The sequence below is a fragment of the Arachis ipaensis genome, chromosome B4 (assembly GCF_059453495.1).
Source record: "Arachis ipaensis isolate K30076 ecotype BB chromosome B4, ASM5945349v1, whole genome shotgun sequence".
Lineage (NCBI taxonomy): Eukaryota > Viridiplantae > Streptophyta > Magnoliopsida > Fabales > Fabaceae > Arachis > Arachis ipaensis.
In genome coordinates this window covers 129758712-129779800 of record NC_142439.1, presented here as the reverse complement: position 1 = coordinate 129779800, position 21089 = coordinate 129758712, and the positions used below count along the sequence as shown (strand labels likewise).

Sequence of the window (21089 nt, the reverse complement as noted above, 5' to 3'; positions counted from 1 at the left end):
CGAATTTTAGGTTTTCAATTAGTTTAGCATCTTAAGGAAAAGAGTAAAACCTCTCCCCGATCCCTAACCATTTACGAAATTGACCTGGCGCCCCCTCACCATTGAAAATTAACAACGCGGTCCTTAACCATTCTCTCTGTGTGACCAAAAGGACCCTCTTACCGGTACTTCCGGTTAAGAAGGTCCTTTCAATCACACGGAAAGAATGGATAAGGACCGTGTTGTTATTTTCTAATGGTGAGGGGACCGGGGAGGGATTTTACTTAAAATTGGAAAATAAATAAAAAAAGCATTGTTTTAAGTTTTGTATCTAATGCATTCTGCCATATTTTACATGTGGACGTAGAGCAAACAACATTAAATTTAATAGATAGTACGAAATCATTAACAATAAAACTTAACACAAAAGTGATAATTATTTGGGTTGATTAAGCATTATTATGTCTTGGATTTAGGATTTTAAGAACGACATGTATGTTCTATATTGTTGAACCTAAAAAAAAAAAGTTAGTTCAAGAGTATTATTTCATACACCTTTTTCTAAAAAAATTAAACTGCTTTTCTTATTAGTGGAATTAAATTCATCAACCATAATTTTAATAGTAGGGTTACACGTAGAGACTAAATATTCTTTTTAGATTTTTAGAAGTAATATTTGTTTTATCCAAATGTTCGTGATATGACGAATTAATTTTAATTTAATTTTACGTATTTTAATTTTGTTTATTTAGTTACTAATTGAAATTTTATGTCAGAGGATTTAGAGTTTTCTTTATTTAACCTTTTTTTCGATTTAATTTTCAAACCAGTGAACAAATTATATTGAGGTATTTCTTTCTTGTTGCATCAAGAAATTGAATAAAAAATCAACTGATTCTCTTTGTATTCAATTTCTTGATGCAACAAGAAAGAAATACCTCAATATAATTTGTTCACTGGTTTGAAAATTAAATCGAAGAAACTCACTCAACTTTAGGTTAAATAAAGAAAACTCTAAATCCTCTGAAATAAAATTCCAATTAGTAACTAAATAAACAAAATTAAAATACGTAAAATTAATTCGTCATATCACGAACATTTGAATGAAACAAATATCACTTCTAAAAATCTAAAAAGAATATTTAGTCTTTACATGTAACCCTACTATTAAAATATTTAGTCCCTAACCATCTAGAAAAGGACCTGGTGTCCTCTGACCATTAGAAAATAATAACACGGTCTTTATCCATTCTCTCATGTGATCGAAAGGACCCTCTTGTCGGTTTTCGGGTAAAAAGTAACCGGAAGTACCGGCAAGAGGGCCCTTTTGGTCACACGGAGGGAATGGTTAAGGACCGCGTTGTTAATTTCCAATGGTGAGGGGGCGCCAGGTCAATTTCGTAAATGGTTAGGGACCGGGGAGGGGTTTTACTCTAAGGAAAAATTAGTGAAAAGAACAGGTTTCACACTAAAATATTTTGATTTATGTCTTGGTTCATACGCATTCTTTGAACATAGTGGTTGCTTTCAATTTCTAGCTTCAAGTTATATTCCTCTTTGATGCTTTTCAAATGCTTTTTTTGGTTATTTTTCATAGATGCTTTGAATTTTAGTGATAATAGCCAATTAAAATGTGTCAAAAAATAACAGCAAATGGGAAAAAGGGAAAAACTTGGTCCTAGAATGTATAATACTGTTATTTGATGAAGCACACTGGAAATAAGAGTTTTATTAGCCGAGTTTGAGTCAATTACATTACATATGGATAAAAACAGCTGTATAAATTCTTTGCCTACGATTACTACTACAGTACTAATTTGATTCCACCAAAGCATCCAGAAATTTGATTCCTTGCCTACGATTATTACTACAGTACTAATTGTCAAGCATTTTTTGTGTTTTTGTTAATTTCTTTTTCTCCAAAGCGAGCTTGATGCAGCTGCCACCAAGCTGCAGAAGGTTTATAAGAGTTACCATACCAGAAGAAACTTGGCAGATTGTGCTGTGGTGGTGGAGGAACTATGGTTAGTTTTTCATGAAAACATGCCTTTTTTTGTTGGTGCGCCCTAGGTGTTTGATTAAATTTCTATCTTATACATGTAAATAATTAAATATTTTTGAATGATGAAGGTGGAAGGCATTGGATTTTGCTGCTCTTAAAAGGAGTTCAGTTTCATTCTTTGATGTGGAGAAACAAGAATCTGCTGTGTCAAGGTGGGCAAGGGCAAGAACAAGAGCAGCTAAGGTATGTTTTTTTCCAATTCATCATGATTAAATTCCAATATAAAAATCAGGCTGCAACTAACCCAACCAACAACACTAACTTCATCTAGTTCTCTTCTTAATCTTAATTAATTTGATGTGATGTTTTCTTATTATATATAGTTCTACATTCCTAGTAATCTTAGTGGAAAGTAATTAGCTGAAGTTGCTGATTTTTTGTTGAAAAGTGGTAGTTAATTACTGCACTAACCTAACTATATCAGCTTATAACTTTCGAGAGGTAAAATATCTATATAAAGGTATTGATGCTTTATTTGAATGTATTGATTTTTGTTTATCTATATAAAGACTTGTTTTTGTTTTTGAATGTTGGATGATCTGTTTTGTTATGGTAAGAAATATGCATGCTGAGATAGAGATAGGAAGCCTGCGCATTTTGTTAATAATGTTGCTGGTTTGATTTATGAGCTTATTGATTGTGTGCTCCTTCGGGTGATTTTGCACTTGAGCTGTTTGATAAAATGCGCAATAGGCTTATACATGTAAAATCCAAGTTTGTTAGAATGCAGAATTTATTGAAAGGCTAGAAGCCAAGTTTTATGATTGAATTAATTGATGATACATGCTAATGATTATTTGAGATGATGCTGGTCTATTTGTTATATATGATGCAGTAAATTGATGATAATATATGTGAATTGTTTGAGTGATTTGTGGCTGGATTGCTATGTTGAGTAATGCAGAAATTGTTGATTTCATATGAGTACGCTTAAATGTAAAAAGTGACAAAAAATAGTGATTTATTAATCCTGAATACTTGGAGCTGATTTAATCTTTCCAACAAGTTACAATAGGTAAAAGAAAGTTAGAATGCAAAGTTAGAGTGAGTGAAAAGCTAGGAATCAATTTTTGACCTCTCAAAACCCGAGGTTACATGTTGCAGAATTATGCAGTTTTGGGCAGCAATTTGTAAACAAAACTGGGAGCAATGTAGCCACTAAAAATGAGTGAAATTATTTTTTTATGAAACCTTAATATGTCTAAATTATTTTTCTAAAATTTCAGAATTTTTCGATGTGTGGTTTGGGAGATATGATTTTTAGAAAATGGTCATTTTCTGCAGAAATAATGCTGTACGAATTCTGGAACAGCAACTTCAAAACTATATATCTTAATACTCTGAAACTATTTGGAGGTGAAACTAAAGAGGAATAAAATATTAGGATGTCTAGTATTTTATGTCCAAATTTCAGGACAATTTGAATTTTATAGAGAAAGTTGTGTCTTCTGGAAGCAGGGCTGTTCACTGCTGCGACAGCACCCTTTTCTTAAAACAAAACCATATTTTGAGAGGCATAACTTTTTCTAGAGAAGTGAAAATGCTCTGGGACTTGAACTGGGTGAAAGATGGGTAAGTCTGGTTCAATCACACCAAACTTTAGGAGAATCCAACTAAAGATGGATTTTATATGATTTTTCTAAATTGGTTACTGCTTGCTGTTTTTCTAAAGTGTACTAAATCAGTAGCCGGTTTTTAAAAAATCATATAAAATTAAATTCTTAGAACGCAGTTGTAAATCCAAAACCAAAGTACACTTTAGGATTCCTATTTAAAATAAATAATAATATATTAGGATTTCTTTTGTCCTTTTTTTTATATGTATAATATATTAGGTATATGTATAATATGTTATGCCTCTTATATTTACATATGGTTAAGTTAATTGCTATGGCTAAAAATCATATGTTGTTGGCTTTATTGACACTTTAACACTTGAAGTTGTGTTGTTATGGCTGAAAATTGTTTGTGCAATTCTGGTTGTTGTAATTCTAGTTTTGTGCACTTCTCTTTACTAGAATTCTTGTATTTTTGCACTTTTAAATTTGTGCCTGGATTTGTGCATCTGTTTATCTTTGTCTATTACCCGTTTATCTGTTTATCTTTTCTCCTCTGCTTTTTCGCAAGACCCTTCATCATACCCTATCATCCTGGTGCTAGCTTCTGTTCCTGATGTTGCCATCACTAATCCAGTGTGCTGATACATGTGTAAAATTCTCCCTGTATCTGTGATTCCCTTATAGCATTGTATTCAGTTTTGTTTTGAATTTTTGAAATAGAAAACTAATTATGATTTTATGTATTATTCTTGACATTTTCTTTTTGTTCAATAATTTTCTGTTTGATTATGAGTTCTCACACTTCTCACATTCACAAGCTAAGCTAAATTGATATACATTGATATCACCGGGTCTTTCACCCTTCTGATTAATTTTTTTTTTACTTTGGCTCCCTAACTTTAATTATTTAACCATTTTTCTTGTTCTTATTCATCTTTTTCAGGCAGCTAACCTCTGTGAAAGGTTCGAGCAACGCAGACACGTGGTTCGTTTCTCATCCAACATTGCATTCTTTTTAATTAGTACTAAATTAAGACTTGAAATATGTTGCATTTGACTACTTCCTACTACAATACTTGTTATTTGTCATAGTGCGTACGTATTCTTAATTTGTATGTGTTGAATTATGAAATTGAAGTGATCAACGTGACAGGATTTGTTAAATGGCATTTGTGCTTCCAAGAAAAGCAATGCTTGATTTAAAATAAATGACATTTGTGCTTCCAAACTTCATTTGCAATTGCATTTTGCCATAGCTATTACTTACTTTCCTTTATTTAGTGAAGCTTTCATGGCCCAAGACATTGGTCAATAAGTGGTTCAATATCAAGTGCAAAACTAATAACTTTCAAGCAGATGAATAATATTATGTTGTATAAAAAATTATTAGAATATTATATATATATATATAGAAAATTAAAAAAAATAAAAAAAATAATAAGAGACCTAAGGCTACACTTATATAGAGTAGCTATGATTATACAGAAAATTAAAAAAAAAAAAGAGGGACCTAGGGCTATACTTATAAAAAGTAGCTATGGTATACAATGTGGCTACGCTTTACAAGTGATGTAGTAGCGTTGAAAAGCGTAGCCTATTCTGGAAGAATGAAAGATGAAAAGCGTAGCCTTTGGTCCTAGACAGCATCACTTGAAAAGCGTAGCCTATTCCCAAATGCCAAAAGCGTAGCCCTTGGTGCAGAAAAGCATAGCCTTTGAGAATAGGTAACGGGCGAATATGAATCACCCCAAAAAGCGTAGCCGTAGCCCAAAAAGCGTAGCCGTAGCCTAAGGCATCATTTTTTTTTCACTTTTGGCTACACTTTTCAAGTGTACCTGAATGGGTGTTTTTCTTGTAGTGTCACCTCACCCTCCACCCCTCACTGCCTTCCCCTTACCCACCCCCTCACCCTCTCACCGTAACCTCCCACCCCTCACTGCCTCCCTCCCACCCAGTGACGGACCCAGAAAAATTTAGCAGTGGGGGCAAAAATATAATAAAATTTAGGTACAAATAGTTTTTTTTTTTTACTTTTTACAATACTCAATAAGTTAAGGACTAATTCCTTGTGAATTTAAGTTTCACCGACAATGAATTGTTACACATACGAGATAGAATTTGAACCTTCAATACTTATTTAAGCGGACAACTAAGCTATCACTTGACCAATCCAAATTAGTTTAAACATATTTAAAATTTTAAATGAGAACTATCTATACATATTGATAAGAACTAAAAATATATATACAATCACTTATTATAATATTTAAAATAATAAAAATATAATTTCATACACACAGTATAATATTCAAAATAATGAAAGAAAATAATTTATAATGACTTTTTTAAACATGACTAAATATTATTTTTTATATATTTTTAAATAATTATTTTACTTTTTATTATTTCATATTTAATTATCAAATCTACTTATTATAGTCTTTATGGTATAAATAAATTTTTTAACTAAAATAATTACAATATATTAACATATAGATAATATATTTTTTTATCTTAAATAATTTTTAGAAAATTACTAATAATTTAAGTGATATTTAATTAAAAAACTAAATTTTAATTTAATTATTAATTAATTAACTAATATAATAAAGTTAATTATTACTATTTTTTGAGTTTATTTATTTATTTTTTATACTAAATTAAATTTAATAAAATATTTTTTTAACATAAAATACAAAAAAATTATTTATATTTTATTTTAAGATATATATATATATATACACGTGTAAGTATTAGTTTTTTTTTTTTTTAAAATTGTGGGGGCAAATGCCCCCTCTTCTATAAGCATGGGTCCATCCCTGCTCCCACCCCCTCACCCCACTTCCTCATACCCCTCTCTTCATGATCATCATCATTATCAACAGAAAATTCAGAAAATTCAAACAACATGTACAACAAATTTTACAATAAATTCAGTTCACAGGAGAAGAAGAAGAAAAAGAAGAAGAAGCAGTGGTGGGGTGGTGCGGTGCGGTGCGACCGGCGCAGCTCGTGGCTCCATGGGTGACGGCGTGAGGTGCGGATCTGGCGGCGAGGCGCGACGGAGCACGTATCGGGCTGAGCACAGCGCGACGGCGGTGCGACCGGACGGCGTGGAGTGCGGCCCCTTCCCCTCCGATTTTCTTCTCTGCCCCTCCCTTTTTCTCGCGGACTCCCCCCCTTTCTTTCTCTCTTCAGTCCTCACCCCCTTTTCTTCTTTTTTTTTTTTATTTATTTTATAATTATTTTATTTTATAATTTTTTAATAATAAAAGGTAATTTAGTAAAAAAAAATTAGAAGTAGAAAAGGACGATTTTATAACGTTTTGTAACGTTGAGGATGATTTTAATAACAAAAAAAGATCAAGGACGATTTTGATTTTGACCCCAGACCTTGGAGACGAAAAAAGTACTTATCCTTTTTTTTTTCCAACTATTCTTTTAACAATGAAACTTTTGCTTCTCTGATCCACTACTCTCTCACTTATCAACTTTACCCAGTAAACCAATATTTCTTTTTTTGGTTTTCGACTTCCTTCCAAGCAAAAAAAAATTTGTTATTATCCAAGAGATAGAAGCTCACTTAGTCATTTTTTTAAAAAATTTGTATCAGCTATGCACATTAGCCACATAACCGTGCCTTAGCTCTGATTTTGCAGCCTCTAAACCTTTAGTTGCCCTCTATGTCTCTATGGGTAATCAACAAAGCATCCTCTAAATATAAGAGAACTATCTCTTCAACATTAAATAAAATTAGAGAGCATCTTAATATTTTTAAACAAATCACAGTCACTCATATTATTTTAATTTACATCTCAACGGACCACATGATTAGAATTTCAGACTTTCAATAAAGTAACTACCAGTCTACCATAATATACCTAAAAGTTTTCCTATAAATTATATTACAATCATACATAATTTCTTTTATATCAAAGAATCCAATTATTATTGTATCATAAATTGGGTAATGTTTGAGGTCACATATTTAGAAGATAATTCTAACAAGATAAAGTTTTGTAATGCATCTAAGAAATATAGTTCACAATTTTTTATACAATATATTAATGTCTTGATATATTTTTTATTTTTATCTATTAAATTTATCTCAATAATTAGAGAATTATTTTTTATTATATTTAATAATATATCATTAATTTTTAGCTGCTACTCAAAACCATATTATTATTATTAGGTTTAATTACTCTGTTGGTCCCTATAGTTTCGTGAAATTTTTAATTAGGTCCATATATTTTTTTTCTTTTTAATTGGGTCCCTGCACTATTTTTTTTTTCAATTAAGTCCCTCTTAGTAGTAATTGGTTTAATTTTATAGGGATCCAACTAAAAAAAAAAAAATTAGTATAGAGACCTAAATAAAAGAAAAAAAAAGTGTAGGACCCAATTAAAAAAAAATTGGTGCAAGGACTCAATTAAAAAGAAAAAAAGTATAGGGACCTAATTAAAAATTTCACGAAACTATAGGGACCAATAGAGTAATTAAACTTTATTATTATTATTATTAAAAAATATAAAATTATTTTATATAAATTAAATATGTTTATGATAAATTTTTTAAAAAATATATTTTAAACATAAATACAAAAAAAAAAAAAAATTTCATACATTAATTACAATAGAAGATGTGCTACCTTAGTACCTTTAGCCAAAGAGTAATTTATAGGTCCAAAAACTTCCAATCAATTAAGTTTTACTTTTTACCATTTTTTTTAAATCCCGATCAGAAAGAAATTAAAGAAAAATAATAGAGGAATGCTAGGGAGCCAGCAATTTTTGGGATTTATAGCCATCAAATAGCCATCAATGAGATTTTTAATGATGTGAGATTAATGTGAGATTTCATCCAATGACTCACTCTTTTTTTATGGTTACATGCTCCCCTAAATTTTTCCAAAATAATATTGCCGCCCCGGGAGTTGTTTTTCCCATGCTTTTTCAGGGTAAGCTATTTTTGGATTGGTCTCTATAGGTGCTTTCTATTTTCATGCAAAGTTGTTCTGATTCCATAACTCTCCCCAATCCGATCCCCATCCCCAAATTAAAACAAATACTACTACTATGCATGCTAGGGATGTCAATGGGGCAGGGCGGGGGCGGGGGATGCCTCCCTGCTCCCCATCCCCGCCCTCAGATTTGCTCTCCATTCCCGCCCCATTTCCCACCGTGGAGGAATATTGCTCCCCATCCCCATTTCCACGGGGCCCCATTTCCCGCGGGGACCCCATTCCCCATCTACATAATAGTTTTAACTAATTATTAATTTTCATATGAATAGAGTTGTAAGTATCTATCTTATACAAAAACTGCAAGATTTTATACAAAAAGTCTAAATGATACGATGCTGACTTCTCTCGAAATAACGCAATAGGGGGACGCCACGACGAGTCAAAGGACAAAGCAGTGGACGAGGTAAGAGACGTGGCAATAGAGAGGAGAATGGACACGACGGCAGAGTTATGAAAAAGAACGCCGCAAACAGAAATTACGACGTGATAAGGGTGATGGCACGGTGAGGTGTGACGATTCGGTGAGAAGGGTGACGAGGGGGTGACTGCAGAGAGGTTAGATGGAATATGGACAGCCTTAGGGATCTCTAAATTGAAGAAGGGTTATGCAAATAAAGATTAGGAGTTTTGTGTTTCTATATATGTGTGTGTGAGAAATGACTAAAAAACATATATGAGAAATAAACTATTAAGAATAATTTAAGGAATTCATAAATTTCGGGGAATAGCGGGGACGGGGCGGGGATCCCTGCTCGGGTCCCCACGCCTGCTTCGGGGAAATTTTGTCCCCCATCCCCATCCCCGCGGAAAAAATTCTCCACAATCGGATCCCCATTCGGAACAGTCCCCGCAGGGATCCCCGCGTCTCGGGGAATTTTGCCATCCCTAATGCATGCCATCTCCATCTATCTCTATAAAACACTTTAATTTGAGTCTTCTTAGTACTTTTAATTTATTTATATTTTGTGGCTGCACCTAATACACATGCACCCACCTAGCTAGGCTTATGAATTATGATATATGTCTGGGTTGTTGCTGTATCGTGTATATATAATTTCACTCAAGTAGTGTTACTGCTACGTACTGTACGTAATGCATATATTGTATATTATTTTATATCTATGAATTACAGTACTAGCTATTCCTGCATGAATTAAATAATTTGGTTAAGTGTATATATAAGCATGATGATCCAAGTAGTCTAAGTTGTTGTACATCATTGTTGTAGATTTTTTTCATCATAAAACCTATGTAGCTGTGTATTTTATAGGACATCATTTCCTTTCTCTTTCATATTAACACTCTAAGTTTGACCAAACCCCTTCCATCTTTTGACGCTCTTCAATTATTGCTCCATCCCTGAACAACTACGACAAAAATCTTTTACAATAATTACAACAAACTTAAATGCCAAACTTTTTTCCCCCAAAATAAATCTCACCTTTTCTTTGGGTTTTTAACTTTTTACGCATAAAAATTAAATTTAATTTTAAAATATTATCAATATAAAATAATTATATATATATATTTAATTATCTTACATTGATCATTTAAATAATCGTTCAAAATAATAAATATAATTAAACAAAAATTATACCATTCCTATACTAAAATTAAACTAAAAAAATTACTGCATAAAATAATAAAAATAAATAAAGAAAAAATATTTGGTATATTAATTTCATAGGCATGCTTTGGGATCTAACGAATAGGGGTGGCAACGGGGCGGGTAGGGGCGGATTTTTGCTCTACCCGACCCCGCCCCGCCCAACAGAAAACCCGCATCAAACCCGCCCCGCCCTACCCGTGGGTTGTAAAATATTAAACCCTAACCCGTCCCTGCGGGTACCCGCTCCGCCCCTACCCGCTCCTATAATTATTAAATCCAACAAATAAAATTAAATTTTAAAATTATATAACCACCATTTATATACATAATATAAATTAAAGTACAAATTTATATATGATATAATATTATTAATCATTTTACTAATTATTTTATATATGTTACGTATATTATATATTAAAAATATATATATTTACATATATATTATATATACCAGGACGGGTTCAACCTAAATCCGACTCCGCCCCACCCCACACAAGAACCCGCCCCGTTAAAACCCGCCTCGGTGCGGGGGCGGATAATTACCCGCTCCGAGCGGGTAGGGGCGGGTGAGTACCCGCGGATTCGGGTAGTGTTACCACCCCTACTAACGAATAAACTTTGATGAACCTAGCACTCTTTTTAGCATTCTAGGAGTCACTTTCAAACCATAGTACAGTCTTGTCTCCTTAATGGCCCTACTATGTGTTTTATTATATTTAATCTAATTGGAGCCAATTAAGAAAAGGTTGTAGGTCATTATCATCAGTCTATATAAACAGACTGTTCATTTGTTCAATGCAGTTTCTCTATTTGAGAATCTTTTTCCCCCTGTTGGTTTGTCAATTCCTTGTGGTCCTTATTACCTTACTGCGTCACACGCAATCACCCCCATTTCCCGGTCCTATATTTTCCCCAGATCTACCCTCACTCAACTCCCAATCCTTCACAAACACACACACTCGCTCCATCTCCAACCTCTGCTTCAGATCTACCTCAATGGGTGGGGAATTATGGTATGAATCATCACCGAAAAGGGTTCCAAGGAGGGTCTGGTTAAGGTTCCAAATCTCAATCGGCGTCCTCGTGGGTGGAAATCACACCTCCTCCAGGTTTTGCACTCGCTAATCATCTCTTCTTCTCCACTTTCCGGCTTTCAAATCTTTCAAGAACTCTTTCTTGTGTTCAGTCAATCAACCGAACTCCGAGCTTCCTTTTTTTTTTATTTAAATTTTTCTTTATTGGTGTTATACTCCAGATCCTGAAGGGGTCCATAGCGAGGCGCGTGTTCTTCCGCTCAATCATGCTCGCCTCCGCCATCTCGATCGTTTCTCTGCTCCGCGCCTTCTCCGCCTTCGACCTGCCTGACTTAGCTCCGGTGACACTGACCTACACCGACTGCGTCGCCGCAGGTTCCGAAATGCGTTTCGAAAACGCCACTCTCAGAGCCGCGTGCTCAGCACTTTCTGGAGCTCCTTCTACTGCGAGAAAGACGAAAACTTGACGGTCAACGTGGTCAACGACCTTATGAAGAAGCAACTGTTGGATTGCGGAGCCAAGAGCCTCTGCGTCGGAGAAGGTTCGGCGATGGCCGTCGCCGCCATGAAGCACATGGGATTCTCCAGCGTTACCGGTGTCCACAGGCACCGGTTCTTCTCCCTCAAGCAGAAGAAAATCGTGTACGTGCTCAATTATCAGGACTAAAAACTAAAACAAATATATACATTGCTTTTCTATTTACACTCCTATCCTTTCGTTGGTATTTCATTTTCACAAGAAACTGATGAGTGGGGTTTGTTTTCTGTGTTGAACAAGCGAGCCCACAAGCCATCTTCAAGGATCCATTCAGGAGGGGAGAGAATATTCTTGTAAGTCTTTTTTTTTTTCATTTTCTAAATAATGCTGGTTTCAATTATTGGGTCAACTTTTCATTAATCTTGTAGTTGAAAAATAAAATAAATAAAAATTGTATATTTTTAAGGTTATTTGTGATACATACACCCCAGCTGGAGAGCCAATCTCTACAAACAAGAGACACAATGCTGCCAAGATCTTCAGTCACCCTTATGTAGCCTCTAAAGAACCATGGTATATATAGTTTGCAATTTAATTTCCAGTATTTTTATTTTTAAATTTTGTTAAAAAAATAGATGTGAAAATAAAAATATTAATTTATTATTTTTACTAATTTTTTTTCACAAAATTTAAAAAACAAAAACTAAAAATGGCCTGAAATATTAAATTCCCATGCCACTTCATAAATATTTTCATTTTAAGTTCTTGAAACCCTTTTTAGATAGGAAAATTATAAGGTACATAGATATTTAATTTTAATGGCAAAAATAGGGACACTTAGTGTGTGTTTGGATTGTAGTTGGTCAAATTGGAGTTTGAATAAAAGTGATTTTATAGAATTGATTTTGGATAGAAGTAAGTTTGTGTCAACATGATTTATGTTTGGCAACTCTTTATCAAAATTGATTTTGATAAAATAAATATTGTTTAGATAATATTAGTTAAAATCACTTTTAGATAGATAATTACTTAAAAAGACATGACATTAAATTATAATATTATTTTTTTATACATGTTTAATTTTTTTTTATATTTTTTTCTTATATATTTTTTATATAGTATATTTTTAATACTCTTAGTACTCTTTTTTAGTACATTATAATTTTTAACTATCATTATTATTTATGATTAATTTTTTTATTTAATTTATTTTACCTAATAGGATCAATAAATTCTATTATAAAACGATAATAATAAATATAATATACAAAATTATAACTATAAAAATATATAATGTCAAATAAAAAATTAATAAAAAATATAAATAATAAATAATAAAAAAAGAGTTCATATAGAGAGGAATAATAAGAATTCTATAAATAATCTAATAACATGTATAAAGGATAAAGTTGGTAAAAAAAATAAATATTGAAGGTATTGGCTAAAAGTACGTTAGTGCAACGGAGAAGCTAGAAATGATTGCTTCTTGTAAACGTGATTTTATGAACAAAATCACTTCTGCGTTTCTAGAGAAGAAAATTAGCCAAAAATTTTTAAAAAACTCTAACGTGCTTTTTTTCTTCAAACGTGGTTACCAAACACACCCTTAGTTTTTTTCTAGTTTTTTTCTAGTGCAATGATAAGTAGCTTCACAAAGTATTAAATGGCTTAAAGTTTTACAGGAGTTAATTATCATTGCTAGTTCGTAGATTTGCTGACTTTCTCACATAGTAATAATCAATTTTTTTTCCTATTTCCGTGGGAGGTGGGAGGATCATAGTAATTAAACAACTTTAAATATTATTTGAGAGCCAATGAAAAACATTAAATTTTTTATACCAAAGATCAAAGTGTATTTTTTGTTTACAATTGCCATGCTATTTGTTATATGTAAAATTTTTTGCTTTGATATAACTTAAATAATTGTTTTAAAGATTATTTTTGAGGGAAAAAAACATTTGTTTTATCTCAGGATTTAACAAAAATTTTAGTTTTTTATCTTCATAAGGTAAATAAATTCAAATATTCAATTTTAATTTGAATATCTTAAATCATTTTAATTTTCTTATTTAAATATGCATAGCACATTTTTACCATTTAAATACTTTTTTTATTTAATTTCCTTAAATAATTTTTTATTATTAATTTTACATGAAAATATCATCAATTAAGTTTCTACCATTTTTTTTAATCCAAGGTTTTGAAAATTGAACCGGTCATCGAACCGCTCTAACTATTGGTTCATTGGTTTATAAGCTCAACTGATTCAACCGTGGCTGAAAAAATCGTTTTATAATAAAATAATAAATAAAATATAAATAAATACATTAAAACATAATTATAGTTTAATATAAACCTTAAAATGTTATCCAAATTAAAGTACTACATAAATCAGAATGTTATGATCGGATTCAAATACAAACTCAAAAGTCAAATAACAAAATAAGACAACCAAACATAAAATACCAACATCCAACACAAGATAGTGAAATAGGGATGAGGCGAAGGAGAATCTTTACTTCTTCTATGGATCTTTCATTCCTATTTCACTATCTTGTGTGATGTTCGCCGTTGTTCAATGCCAACTCTCCACATTCTTCATCAAACAAGCCACCACAATGCAACGTTCCATACTACTAAATTTCAAAATCCCTGCCGCATCACTTCAAGGAGCAATTGGAATTGTAATTCTCCTTTGTGTTCCAATCTACGACTGTGTTTTCGTCCCCATTACTAGAAAATTCATCGGCCAACGTTTCGGCATAATGTTTTGTCAAAGAATCGGAGCCGGCCTTATTCTGTCCGCACCAAACATGGTTGTCTCGAATTTTGTAGAGACCAAAAGAATTGGAGTCTGTATTCAACGTAATCTTATGGAGAATCCGAAGCCGACGTGCCAATAAGTATACGGTGGCTTCTGCCACAATATGTTATTAATGGCACGTCGGATGCGTTAACAGTGATAGGATTTCAAGAATTGTACTACAATCAGATGCCCGGAGGGAATGAGAAGTTTGGGAGCGGCAGCACTCTCCGTTGTTTTTGGACTCGGAAGTTTTGTTAACAATGGGATTATAGTTGTTGTGGTTGCAATCAACTTAAGATTTGGGGATAAATGGTTGCAAAACAATCTGAATAAGGCTCATTTTCATCACTTTTACTATGTGCACTTGTTTATACACAAAAGCATTAGAAATGCGCACATAAATACATAGGTTGATAGCACTTAACCCAACAAGAACCCAATAAAAGTGATGAAGATGAGCCTTATTCAGATTGTTTTGCAACCATTTATCCCCAAATCTTGAGCTGATTGCAACCACAACAACTATAATCTCATTGTTAACAAAACTTCGGAGTCCAAAAAACGGAGAGTGCCGCCGCTCCCAAACTTCGCATTCCCTCCGGCATCTGATTGTAGTACAATTCTTAATCCTATCACTGTTAACACATCCGACGTGACATTAATAACATATTGTGGCAAAAGCCACCAAATACTTATTGGCACGTCGGTTTCGGATTCTCCATAAGATTATGTTGAATACAGACTCCAATTTTTTTGGTCTCTACAAAACCCAAGACAACCATGTTTGGTACGGACAGAATAAGGCCGACTCCGATTCTTTGACAAAACGTTATGCCGGAACGTTGGCCGGTGAATTTTCTAGCAATGGGGACGAAAGCTCGGTCGTAGATTGGAACACAAAAGAGAATTACGATTCCAACGACTCCTTGAAATGATGCGGCTGAAATTTTGAAATTTGGTGGTATGGAACGTTGCATTGTGGTAGCTTGTTTGATGAAGAATGTGAAGAGTTGGCATTGAACAACGACGAACATCACACAAGATAATGAAATAGAGATGAGGCTAAGGAGAATCTTTACTTCTTTTACTTGATTTATTGTGCATAGCCTCCATGGATCTTTCACGTTGCTTGAAGCTTCATCTTTGTCCATCATCATTGCCTTGTCCAGAAATCTATCATAATGATTTCAATTGTTACGATGAAATGATGGTGAAAACTTAGGTGCAGTAGTGAAACTAATAGTTGAGAGTCGTTAAATAATTTGACTGAACGGTTTTCAAACCGTCAATTTCACGTAGTGAATTAAATTTAGGTGCAATAATAAAATTAAAGTTGATAGTTGATAATCGTTAAATGATAATTTAATCAAATTTATCAAATTATCTAACAATTTTTACTATCAACTTTTAAAATGAAAATGTACTACTCACATGAAAAATTTTTTATACAAAAATATCATTAAAAATAGACATATGCATTAATATATTTGACTAAAAATAATTAATATTTATATATATACTAATTAAAAATTATTAAATAAAAATTTAATTAAATATATAAATTATTTAATGATTATTGATTATCATCTTTATATTCGAGTCACTTTGACTTAAATTATTTAATATAATACTTATACATTTCTTACCTAATATTTTTATATAAAAGCATTTCATAGTATAAGTTATGAAATGAAAGAAGATTAATTCTATTGGTAACTACTTGTAACTTCCCATGATGGTTCTCTAAAGAGGCTGATATTGTCAACAAAACCATTCTCTGCATGCATGCAATTCAAGAATAATAAGAATTAAATTAATAATTCTAAGAAGGTAATAATTTAAAATTATTTTTTTTAATTCAATATCTATAATTTTATACATGTAACATGTATAATTATATATTTATTACTTCTAAAATAGTAAAAATTGAGAGATTTTAATTATTTTATGCAAATTTACTGATCGAACTTACCACTAGAATTTACTTAAAAATTTATTTATATCATAGTTAATAAACGAATTTAATCTCCTTTAGACAATGAATGTGCTTTTAGTCGGAAAAAAAATAGAGAGCAACACTCCTTAAAAGTTAACTTGCTATTAAAAATAAAAATAAAATATAAAATAAAACATCCTAGACTTTATATTCTAAATCATAAATCCTCGATTTAAACCATTGATATAAAATATAATAAATAAAAAAATGAATATTATCACTCCTTTTTTGATAATGCCGCTTTCTTTTTTTAGAAAATATATAATATAAAAAAATCACATTTGGAGTTTTGGATTGACATTAAAAAAGAGAATAGAATTATCATTTTTTAAATAAAAAGTTAAAATTTATTTAATAAACAAATAGTACAACACCCCTTTTATTCAATAAAAAACATTTTAAGATAAACAGTATGAATAATTTAAACTTAAAAGTATGTGCATAATAAATTTGAGGAAAAGTAGTTACCTGACTTCAAAAGTGATAAGAACAAATATAATTTGTATATATAATATAAAAATTGATTTACCAAAAGACAAATGAGAAGAGAGGATGATAGTGGTGAAGCGATCAAGATATGAATCAGCAATGAAGCTACCAAACAAAGGGAAGAGTAACAAAACTCCATTCCAAGTGTTTATATTTTTTGTAGCTTCACTTAGAGACTCATCAAGTTCATTTGTTAATCCTGTTATAGCAAATGACTCTGCAAATTTGACAACTGTTGCAATATATATTCCACACACAAATTATTTCTTATTGCATTGTAAATTAATAGTAACTATAAACTCTTATTATTTTATAATAACTGTTTAAAAAAATATATAAATTTTTGAGACTAGTAGAAGTTTATTATGTAATTAAAAAATTACCCTAAAATTTTTTTATAACTAGAATTAATACTAGATTTTTTTTTAAAAGATTTACAAAGTCTCATCATAATATATGATTAAATTAAGGGTATATAAATGGAAAAAATATTTTGAAATTTAAAAAAAAAAATGATCAAACAGAGTGTCTCTTATCTTCAAACTCATGAAACTAAATGTAAGAAAAAACAAAATATAGTGAAACAAGAAAATGAGAATTATTAAATTTGTGTATAATAATAAACTTACAAGTGATGAAGATGGCAGCAGGCCATCCACCCTTTTTTGTGGTTTTGGAATTCTTACTGTCATCCATAGATTTATGCAAGTAATGAACATTGGAGGGTGTTATATATTATATACAAGTGGGTGGTGAAAATTGACGTGATATATAAAATTTGGTGAAATATGAAAGTGAATAATATGATGAAAGTGAAGAATAATAGAAAACCTACCTAATTATGCAATAAGAACCAAATAGATGCCTTGAAAAAGCATTTCCTATATAAGAATTTTCTTCTTCTTTTAGGTATGAATAATAAGTGTACGTATTTGGAATTTACCATAATAATAATGTTCCGATCGAATACGCTTTTTATTTATTTAATTTCGATGGTTTACATCTCACATTTCATTATGGCATGTATTATATGTATGTGTTGATTACATCTTTTTCTATGTCATGGGGTGTCCGAAGTTGACCAAAAATGAGGCTTAGATAACAATGTCACAGAAGAGTGAAGACATCATTGTCTCCAACATCAAAAGAACCCTTGCCAACTGATGCGCCCCATCTATGTTTAATTTAGGAGATTTTATCACTATTTTTCTACATTTATTCACTAAAATAGCATAGTTTTGTATATTCTCCTTAATTTGAGTTTAAGTGTGAAAACATGCTTTTTAGGCTCTTAATTTGTTAATTTTAATTCACCTTTGATTCCACTAGATGCCTTGATGTGTTTGTTAATGATTTCAGGTTGAAAAAGCTAGGAATGGATCAAAGGAGTGAAGAAGAAAGCATGCAAAGTGGAGAAATCATGGAAAATAAGGATTTGGGATGCATTCATTGACGCGCACGCGCACGCGTAGCAGACGCCACGCGTGAAATGTGAGGTCGCCAGGCAACGCGTACGTGTGGAACGCAAATTGCCAAGCGACGCGTACGCGTGACCCACGCGTACGTGTCGACGCTCGCACGTCGGTGTTTTTGGGTGACAAATTTCTAATCCCAACACTTTTGCATTTCATTTTTATTTGCATTTTATTTTTAGATCTTTTAGGATCTTTTGTTGCATTTTCTTATTTTTGCATATATATACATAATAAGCTTAGCCAAAATAATGAAAATTTTCAAGATTTCTATCTATAGGGCATTGACATTCCAATTGATTTGAGTAAAAATCTTTTATTGAACTTGCTTGAATTATATATTGTGGAACATGTTTTGAGCTAAGAACACAAACATGTGAGTTTTGAGCCTAATTGCGTGGTTACATCTTATAACCACTTATCTTTCTTCTTGTGTGCATTAATCTCTTTCTATGATTGTAATTTTTGATTTGTTTGATTCTTTATGTCCATTATTTTGTGTAGACATGCATTTGTATGATTGAGGTCATCATTTTATTTAGCCCACTTACCTAAATAGCTTACCTTTCATCAACCATTGTTAGCCAACTTTGAGCCTATGATAAACCCACTTGTTTTTAATTTTAGCACATTACAAGCCTTGAAGCAAAAAACAATAAATGTCCTTTATTTGGATCTTTGATTAGCTTAGGCTAGTGAGTGTGTATCATTCAAATGTGGGGAAACTTGGGATATTGGTTGAGGGGAAAAAAAAAAGAAGAAAAGTGGGTGTGTTGTAATTTTTGTTGAAAATATAGGTAATTGGGTATATACTCATGCGTTAATTAAATGTAAAACTATATGCATTGATGCTTTTGTTTGTACTTTATTGTAAAAAGAAAAAAAAATGAAATGAGAAAATAAAAGGAAAAAAATATATATATCAAAAGAAAAAAAATATAGAAAAAGAAAGAAAAAGAAAAGAAAAAAAATAAAAAGGGGACAAAATGCTCCAAAGTGAAGCTCAATAATAATTAATGCATATGAGTTGTGATAAGAAAAAAATGCATGAGTATGTGAAAAAGTGAAGAATGGGTAGTTAGGTTAGCTTTGAATTTGTATAGGTTGCTATATAGGTTATGTGAGAAGTTTAAGCTTATCAAAGATTCAAATTTCAAGCTCACTTGACCATATACCTCTTACCTTGACCCTAACCCCATTACAACCTATGAAAAGACCTCATGATAATTGTATGCATGCATGAAATAATTGTTAATTGTTAGATGAAAAACAAATCTTGGAAAGCATGATTAAGGGAGAATTGAGAGAATCGACCCTATACACTTGAGCGATTAGAGCGGATACACATCCGGTGAGGGTTCGATTGCTCAATTACATGTTTTCACCTACAATCATCACTTTTCTTGCAAGTTTGCAAAAATCTTTAATAACTCAATTCAATTGTGGTTTGGCTTGGTTGATAATACCTTTAGCCCTTATGCTTATATTGGTTTTCTTGAGAATTGATTTATTTTGACCAAGTAATTGCATTCATTTAGATAGTTGCATTTAGATAGTTTACATTGAATAAATAATAATACCCTGTGTTTCTCTCTTGATTAAGTATGAGGACATGTTTGGTTTAAGTGTGGGGAGATTTGATGCGCTACTATTTGGTGGTGCATTCTATGCTTAATTTAGGGGATTTTATCACCCTTTTCCCCCATTTATTCACCAAATAGCATGGTTTTGTATATTCTCCTTAATTTGAGTTTAAGTGTGAAAACATGTTTTTTCGGTCCTTAATTGTTTAATTTTAATTTACCTTTGATTTTACTAGATGCGTTGATGTGTTTGTTAGTGATTTCAGGTTGAAAAGGTTAGGAATGGATCAAAGGAGTGAAGAGGAAAGCATGCAAAGTGGAGAAATCATGGAAAATAAGGATTTGGGATGCATTCATCGACGCGCACGCGTGGAATGTGAGGTCGCCAGGCGACGCGTACGCGTACATGACGCGTACGCGTGGAAAGCAAATTGCCAAGTGACGCGTACCCACGCGTATGCGTCGACGCTCGCACGTGACTTCATTAAAGTGAAACTGCTGGGGGCGAATTCTGGGCTTCCTAGGCCCAAATCCAACTCAATTCTGAGCCTATTATATGCAGAAATCAAGAGGAGTCAAAAGGGAGGGAAGTCATAATTGAATTTGGAGGGAATGCTTTAGTTAGTTTTTAGAGAGAGAGAGAGAAGCTCTCTCTTCTCTCTTGAATTATGATTAGGTTAGATTAGGATTTTTTAGATCTAGGTTAATTTCATGCTTTGATTTACTTTTCCTTTATAAATTCTTGTTCCGCTACCTTCTCTTTCTTAGATTAGTGATTTAGTTCTTGTAATTCTTTACTTTTATGTTGATGCACTCATGCTCTTCTATTTTCCTTTAATGTAATTTTATGTTTGATTTCTTTTATTGTTGATTTGCTTTATTGTTGTTAATTTCCTTGCAATTAGTAGTTGTAGATTTATATCTCTTGTAATTTGATTTTACTTTCCTTTTATGCCTTCTAAGTGTTTGTCAAAATGCTTGGAAGGATGATAGAGT

At 32.0% G+C, this 21089-nt stretch overlaps 1 protein-coding gene, 1 long non-coding RNA gene and 1 pseudogene across 4 annotated transcripts; 2 read left to right on the top strand and 1 right to left on the bottom strand.

Moving 5' to 3' along the window:
* The first annotated feature begins 1912 nt into the window (after positions 1-1912).
* On the top strand, positions 1913-6628 carry LOC107638018 (uncharacterized). Its single transcript, XM_088484930.1, has 5 exons — positions 1913-2003; positions 2110-2224; positions 4544-4585; positions 4887-4973; positions 6538-6628. The coding sequence occupies exons 1-5, from the start codon at positions 1913-1915 to the stop codon at positions 6626-6628; spliced, it is 426 nt and encodes a 141-aa protein (XP_088341056.1).
* Positions 6629-11057: 4429 nt separating this feature from the next.
* On the top strand, positions 11058-20957 carry LOC110271225 (uncharacterized). Of its 2 annotated transcripts, none has more exons than XR_015881218.1 (4): positions 11058-11344; positions 11491-12100; positions 12214-12320; positions 18398-20957. It is a non-coding gene; the product is annotated as an uncharacterized LOC110271225 (long non-coding RNA). The 2 variants fall into 2 exon arrangements; XR_015881217.1 differs by having other exon boundaries at positions 18116-20957.
* LOC148569198 (protein NRT1/ PTR FAMILY 5.4 pseudogene) lies at positions 14846-19284 on the bottom strand (annotated as a pseudogene). The gene has a single exon (XR_015880791.1). The product of XR_015880791.1 is annotated as a protein NRT1/ PTR FAMILY 5.4 pseudogene (transcript).
* Positions 20958-21089: the final 132 nt, after the last annotated feature.

Bases quoted from the DNA above. Each gene is read 5' to 3' on its own strand.
- LOC107638018 (XM_088484930.1), top strand. From the start codon at position 1,913: ATGCAGCTGCCACCAAGCTGCAGAAGGTTTATAAGAGTTACCATACCA. The intron at 2,004-2,109 runs GTTAGTTTTTCA...TGAATGATGAAG, and splicing joins GTGGTGGTGGAGGAACTATG to GTGGAAGGCATTGGATTTTG. The intron at 4,974-6,537 runs GTATAAAAAATT...CAATAAATTCAG, and splicing joins CAGATGAATAATATTATGTT to TTCACAGGAGAAGAAGAAGA.